Source organism: Ursus arctos, unplaced genomic scaffold (assembly GCF_023065955.2).
Source record: "Ursus arctos isolate Adak ecotype North America unplaced genomic scaffold, UrsArc2.0 scaffold_36, whole genome shotgun sequence".
Classification (NCBI taxonomy): domain Eukaryota; kingdom Metazoa; phylum Chordata; class Mammalia; order Carnivora; family Ursidae; genus Ursus; species Ursus arctos.
Window position 1 is genome coordinate 24,365,240 of NW_026623050.1, and position 7,323 is coordinate 24,372,562.

At 54.0% G+C, this 7,323-nt stretch overlaps 1 protein-coding gene across 1 annotated transcript; it reads left to right on the plus strand.

Moving 5' to 3' along the window:
• Window positions 1-5,187: 5,187 nt before the first annotated feature.
• On the plus strand, window positions 5,188-6,165 carry FOXB1 (forkhead box B1). Its single transcript, XM_026518665.1, has one exon. It carries the CDS (start codon window positions 5,188-5,190, stop codon window positions 6,163-6,165), a length of 978 nt encoding a protein of 325 aa, XP_026374450.1.
• Window positions 6,166-7,323: the final 1,158 nt, after the last annotated feature.

A 7,323-nucleotide genomic window follows, 5' to 3' on the forward strand; every position in this document is an offset into this window, starting at 1 on the left:
CTGGTGCGAGGGGGTGGGGGTGAAGATGCTGGCTAAGAATGAGGGAGAGGGCACAGAGTCCTTTCACTGCTGGTTGGCACTAGAGGGCAAGTGTGTCCCCTCCCCCGCCTCTCTTCTTGGGCAGTTTGCTTTCCCATCAGATTCGGTTGAAGTGGCCGGCAATGCGGGCTCAAACTCCCGGGGCACTCGTGGGAAAGTCATGGCCCATAGGTTTCCCCTGACGCAGCTCCCAACTGGGTGCAGACCTCTGCGGCCCAAGAACCCGCAAGACCGTGTCCGGTGGTCCCAGACACTGAATGGGTTCCCTCTCGTCCCCAGATATCGAACACTAGAGCTAGGCTGTGCCAGGCCAAGGTGCTGGCGATGGAAGCGCACAGATTCTGAGGACAAACAGCTCCAGGACACTTAGAACGACAATTTTTAAAAATTGCCGACAGGCGGAGGGAGTTTGTTTTAGTGCTGAATACCCCGGGAACAAAATCCTTTTGAAAGGAAAGCTAAGTCGTTTCACGCCACCAAAGTGCAGATTTGGTGAAGAATGACTGATGGGACAAAGCGGCGCGGTGAGTTAGCGCGGGTTCCCAGAGCGCGCGGACAACTTGGGCAAATGCGGAGGCAGCCTGGAAAGGTGGGGCGGGCCAGAAGAGGCCCTAGAACCTAAAATCGATGCTGCGCACGCCCGAAGACCTTCCCCCACCTGCACATTTCACTGCCCATTTGGTAGAGAAGATGGAAAAAATAGAGGGAAAAGGGGGGAAAAAGCAAAGAGAAGTGAGGGACGAGGGTGCAGTAAGAAGGAGAAAGAGACGAGGGTGGGGTGGAGAACTCATGCAGAAGGAAGGAACGACTCTGAGGGAAAAAGGAGGAAGAGAAGAGGCAAACTAAGGCACAGCCTCCAAACGCTCCAGGCAGCCCCGTGTTTGCTTTCCAAGTCGGGAAGGCGGGTATTGTTTTTGGCGCCTAGGAAACCTTCGGAAGCTGCCCGGTACTTTCCCTCCACCTCCCATCGGTGTTTGGTAAATATTAACAAACCAGGGCGGGTTACTTTCTGGAGTGTGGACGGAGGGGCTGGTCTGGCTCGGGACGGTTTTCCTCTCCTCGAGCCCCCGCCCCCTAACTCCAGCCCCACCGTTCACGCACACATACACCTGCTTGACAACAGAAGGAATCAAAATCAATATTGTATTTGTCACCCCTCTGTCTCCTTTTTACTCCCTCAGCAGCCCGGGTGCCACTGAAGCGAATTGTGGATTTATGGAGGGAAATTAGCATAAATTATTACGAAATCTGTAGCCGTGTGTGGTCCAGCTTGTGGGAAAAGAGGCTATTGCGAACTCTCCAAGCAGAAAGGTGGTCGGTGGTGGGCTCTGCGGAGGCGATGAATGGCTATTGCATGAAAGAGATTTCCATTTGGTTTGCACATGGGTATAATTGACTTATGTGTATTTTATACAGTTTTCCCAACAACTCCCTAAGCCTCGGAGTCGGATGTGCCCCCTCCCCAGAGCCTCTGTTTGCTTTGGGTTCTGTACAATAGACTCTGATGCACTTTTCAAGATTTCTGGAAAGTGCTCCTTCCCTCCTCTTCTTCATAATACCAGTCTTAAAACGCCGTAAATGGCATGCAAATCCCCTCCCCCTTCCCTCGGGCTCTTCAGTAGGATCTGAAATAGAATTTTGTAGTAAAGTACCTGTTTTAAATGTGCCTCTCACAGCTCCTCACCCCACCCAAGGCAAACTTGTGCTATTAGGTTCGATTTCCTTAATTAACCCTGGGCATGGGCAATATGCCTCACCTCCCATCCTCACCCTAGCCAAACTTTGAAGATTCCTCCAACACGAATTCCTACTTGTATCCTCACATGTCTCAGACTTGGTGGTGACAACTTTCCCTGCGGAGATGTATAAAGATTTATTTTAATTTAGATTTTTTTTAAAACCCAAACACTTCCACTCTTAGAATTTAGTTAATCTTCTGTTTACTTCAAGCAATGATTTCGACAGCCATACAAAGGCCCTTTGCAAGGCAACAAAATGCCAATTGTTAAAACAAGAAAACATTTCTCTCTCTTCCCATCCCCCACCTTCAACAAGCCTGCGCACACACCCTGTAAAAAAGAATCCTCCTGGCTGTCACCGGGGGAACGGAGATCTTTCATTCCTCTCGTTACATATCCCAAATCCAACCACTCTTAATATTTTAATTTATGTTTCTATATATCAGTATGCACACTTTTGCTAAGAAGATCCGAAAAGATCCTTGGGGGCTTCGATATTGGTACCTTTCCTTCCCAGGAGCATTCCCGCCTCCACCACAGGAGCACCCTTAGTTTTGTACCCTCCAAGGGCAGCTGCCTTCTGGAGCAGGAAAGCTGTGGACCAACGCCTTTTCGATTCTTCATCGGGGTCCTTTAGGCTCCAGGTCTCCCCAGCTCCTCCCATCCCTGAACCCTCAAGCCGAACTGGGCCGCGTCAAATAACACCCCAAAACGCCGGACCTCCTAAAGAGCTAAAGCACGCACAGCTCAGGCAAGTACCGCTGCCTTTGGCCAAAGCTCTGCAGAGGTTCCACTTGAATCCAACTGGTTTATCTGCGGAGGGTTTATCTGCCCTTCTCAAGCCGTGCCCCCAGAGACAGGTCAGCGTCCCGCCTCCACCCCTCGAACCCACCTCCTCCTCCTGGTTATTTTTTCCGAATTAAGAAGGTGACATTATTCTTTTCTTCAAGCACTTCTGTTAATATTGAAAAACGTGTGCTTGCATCTCAAGCGAGGCAGCCCAGACGCGAGAGCCATTTCAATATTAATGAAATTGTTTAATCTCCTAAATTCATCGTGTTTAAGTTACGTTTTGGTGAGTTATTGACCACCTCCGAAACTGTGGTTAATGGAGGGGTGTGTGTGTGTGTGTGTGTGTGTGTGTGTGTGTGTATGCACGTGCACTGAAAGATTTTTATGCTAACTCCAAACAGCTCCACTAATAATGCTCTACTATCACTAAAATTATCCAAACTTCACACCCAGAACTCTCCAACCACCACCACTACCATCACCTCCTCCTCCTCCTGGAAAAAAAAAAAAGTTCTCACATTTCCGGATTGAAGATGATTCAGTGTGGGCTGTAGGTACTGAGTTATTAACGAGGTAAAAGGAATTTCTTTTAAAAAGCATAGAGATCGGAGAATGTGCAGAAACCAATGGGAACGCCTAGCATCTACTCTTTGACTATGTGCATGCAGGCAGGGTCGACTCACTATTTCATAGCAATATGATGATCCCGCCGCCACCACCGCCGCTGCTGCTGCCGCCGCCAACGAGGACGATGATAATAATAATGATAATAAGAATAATTCATTGAATCTCCAGAGACTAATCCGAACCGAAGGGAGCCTACCGCGGGCACCAGGCAGGGGGACCTTAGGCACAACACCACTCTCTCCTTTCTCCCAAAAAGGAAAACTCTCTGGTTCTAGAATCTACAAGGTACTGCTGTTTTAGTGGGTCCGCAGGCAGCGTTTGCTGGGCTCTCTAAATGCTAAATATGTTCTGCCAGTTGCGGGGTGGAAGGGATGGAGAAGGGAAGAAAGTTCCAGCTGTACAATGCAAACTTCCATGCAATGCCTGACTCCGAAAGTTTCCAACCACCTGGGGAAAGCATGAGACCCTGCCGTTCATCTGGTGATAAAAGTGTGTCAAACGAACTCAGGCCCTCCCACAGGTCCACACACTGTCTGTCCCAACAGCCCCAGAGCCTTCATCCTGTGCCTAATTAAATTCCTAAAGGACTTCTATTCGCCCAGACTTTTTTTTTTTTTTAATTTGGCCAATACACTGACAAAATGGGCTTTTTTACAAGGGGCTGTCTGATTATATTTTTGTAAGTATTTTTTAAACCCTATCACTTAAGGCTACAAACCCACTGTGTACAGCTATGGGAGCAGCCTAGGAAGGTCAAATCAAACTCTGACCTGCCTCTTGGAGGACTAGGGGGAAGGGTGTATTTTCATTATAATAACCCATGCAACCAGCCCCGTATTGCCAAGCGCAGGAAAAGGGTCTGCTTCAGGGGAAAGCCGTGCCTTAAGTTAGCTAACAATACAAACCCGATACAATACAGAGGAAACAGAATACCCCAGCCAAGCAATTTCCATGTCAAACATCATCTGCGCGGCAGCTCGGTCTGTGAACGTGAGTGGTCGCCTGAATCCCTGCTCCGCGGTCACCACCTCCTCATACCTTCACACCGCGCACCCTGGCCAGCGTCCCGCTCACCGCCGGTGGCCGAGGCTCTTCCCCCTCGCCCAGTCTTGAGCTGGAAGTGATTCCTATTGGCCAAGGTGTCCATGTAAATAGGTGTGAAAGAAACCAGAGCTGGCCAGGCTCTCCCCTCTCGCTCAGTCCCCTCCCTCTGCAGCCCCCGCTCCCCCTCCTCTTCCTCCTCCTCCCAAGGCGATTGTCATATGATAGCTAAGAAGTGGCACATTAATGAAGCGCCGCTACAGGGGTCTTTTCTGCTCCTGTCACCGCTTAAGACTATCAGATGGTTCGAGGGAGGACATGGAGGCAGCCACCTAGCTCAGCGGAGCCGCGGAGCCCACAGCAGCGCCCTCCGGAGCTCCGAGGCCGCCGCGGCTACGGTGTGCACCGGCATTCCGCAGCCGAGCTTCGCCGCCCGGGGATCTCACGGCCAGGAGCTCTGCGGACTGGTCGGCTCCCGGCGCTGCAGGGTTGAGCTGCGAAGCTCAGAGACGTGCGGAGCCCAGCCCAGCCCAGACACTGCGCCCCGGCTGCGCACTGGGAGGGACCCGAGAGCCGAAGTGCCATCCCGGATGCGGACGCACAACTTGGAGCAACTTTAAGGTGAGCCCTCTGGTTGCATCCCTGCCCTAGTCCCCGCTCCAGAGCCAGCTTACTTCCACGCTTCCCTCGCGCTGCTCATCGGCTTCCCCTTCCGCGCCCCCTGGCCGCACCCCACTCTGCACTCAAAGTTGCCAGCTAAAGAGCGCGGGCACGGGCTGATCCGGCGTCGCAGCCCCTACCCACCACGTCTGATCTGTACTTGGCCTGGCTGACCTCGCGGTGTCTGTCTGTGCATCCATGCCCCCCCTTCCCATTATCTTCCCCCTGTCCAGATCCAAGCAGCCGGCGGCCCGCGCGCACCCAGAGCAAGAAGGGGGCAAACAAGAAGATGCCTCGGCCCGGCCGCAACACGTACAGCGACCAAAAGCCGCCCTACTCGTACATCTCGCTGACCGCGATGGCCATCCAGAGCTCGCCGGAGAAGATGCTGCCTTTGAGCGAGATCTACAAGTTCATCATGGACCGCTTCCCTTATTACCGGGAGAACACGCAGCGCTGGCAGAACAGCCTGCGCCACAACCTCTCCTTCAACGACTGTTTCATCAAGATCCCGCGGCGGCCAGACCAACCGGGCAAGGGCAGCTTCTGGGCGCTGCACCCCAGCTGCGGGGACATGTTCGAGAACGGCAGCTTCCTGCGGCGCCGCAAGCGCTTCAAGGTACTCAAGTCCGACCACCTGGCGCCCAGCAAGCCCGCCGACGCCGCGCAGTATCTGCAGCAGCAGGCCAAGCTGCGCCTCAGCGCGCTTGCGGCCTCCGGCACGCACCTGCCACAGATGCCCGCCGCCGCTTACAACCTGGGCGGCGTGGCGCAGCCCTCGGGCTTCAAGCACCCCTTCGCCATCGAGAATATCATCGCTCGCGAATACAAGATGCCTGGGGGGCTGGCCTTCTCCGCCATGCAGCCGGTGCCCGCCGCCTACCCGCTCCCCAACCAGTTGACTACCATGAGCAGCTCGTTGGGCACTGGCTGGCCACACGTGTACGGTTCCGCAGGCATGATCGATTCAGCCACCCCTATCTCCATGGCTAGTGGCGATTACAGCGCCTACGGCGTGCCACTGAAGCCGCTGTGCCACGCAGCAGGCCAGACGCTGCCCGCAATCCCGGTGCCCATCAAGCCCACACCGGCCGCAGTGCCCGCGCTGCCCGCGTTGCCTGCGCCCATCCCCACCTTGCTCTCGAACTCGCCGCCCTCGCTCAGCCCCACGTCCTCGCAAACAGCCACCAGCCAAAGCAGCCCTGCCACTCCTAGTGAAACGCTCACCAGCCCGGCCTCCGCCTTGCACTCGGTGGCGGTGCACTGACCCACAGCAGCCGGAGCCCCCTCTTGTCCTCCTCCCCGCCAGCTTACTCGCCTTCCCCGCCTCCCAGCCCTGCCCTCGCCCACCTAGGACCGCCACCCTAACTTGTCCATTTCACCCTCGGCCAACCCTCTCTTCCCCCCAGGAGAACTTTGTTTTGGACCCAGGAGACAAAACACAAACTTGCAGATGGCCTGGAGGCGCGTGGGAGCTGTCCTCGCCTCCACAAGAGGGGAAGGCAGGTGGCACCTGAGCCAAGCCCTCCGATTCCTGGCCCCCCTCCCCGAAACCCCCCTCCCATTTAAAAGGCAGGGGAAATCCTGCCTCCCGCCTTCGCGGAGAGGAGCGCGTCTTCCCTCGGCCGGGACCCGCGGGGCTCAGGACTCCGCGCAGTTAGTTCCAAGACAAGAGAAACCGCCTCGAGGTTTCCTCGAACAGATCTCCCCTGAGGGCTGCAGCCGCACAGCGGAGGGCCGGATCTCGTTTACGTCTTGGAAATCTGCCGGGAAAAGGGACCACTAATCTTCCTACCCACTCGCCTCCGCCCATCCGGCAGAGGCTGGGCGGACCGCAGCTTCCCGCAGTAGCCGCCCTGCCTCCCCAGCTTCTGCGGAGTTGTTTTGTTTTGTTTTGGGTTTTGTTTCCTGCCAGAGGCTCCACGCACTAGGAGTTAGGGGAAAGGCTGCCAAACTGAGAAGGGGACGCATGTCCTCAACACGAGCAAAACAAAACTAAAAGTAACCTTGTAGTATTGTTTACAAAGGCGCCCGGTAACATGTAAACAGTGAACTTGAATCTGTATTGCTTGGCGGGCGAGCGGGTAAAGCCCACTTTACAAGTACCTGTTGTAATATGAATGTTTACTCTTCATTTCTGGCCAGGTTTAGGGGAGGGAAGGGGGGATGGGAAAGTTAATTGGGATGTTAACTTTCCGATTACTTAGAGACCTTTTAGCTATTTATTTTGTTGGAAGGAAAAAAAAAAAAGAAAATGAAATTGGCCCAAACTAAGAAAGCATCAAGGGCAACCCTAGAAGAACTTAGGCTGACTGGTAACATGAAGGAGATGTCACCGGATAGGTCTCCCACGGACAAGTCTTTCTGTTTGCTACAAGAACTTTCCCAAGAAGCTAAAGGGCTGCAAAGAGATGTAAATGCTTGT

Excerpts from the sequence above, each read along its gene's own strand:
- FOXB1 (XM_026518665.1), top strand. The coding sequence starts at position 5,188 with ATGCCTCGGCCCGGCCGCAACACGTACAGCGACCAAAAGCCGCCCTAC.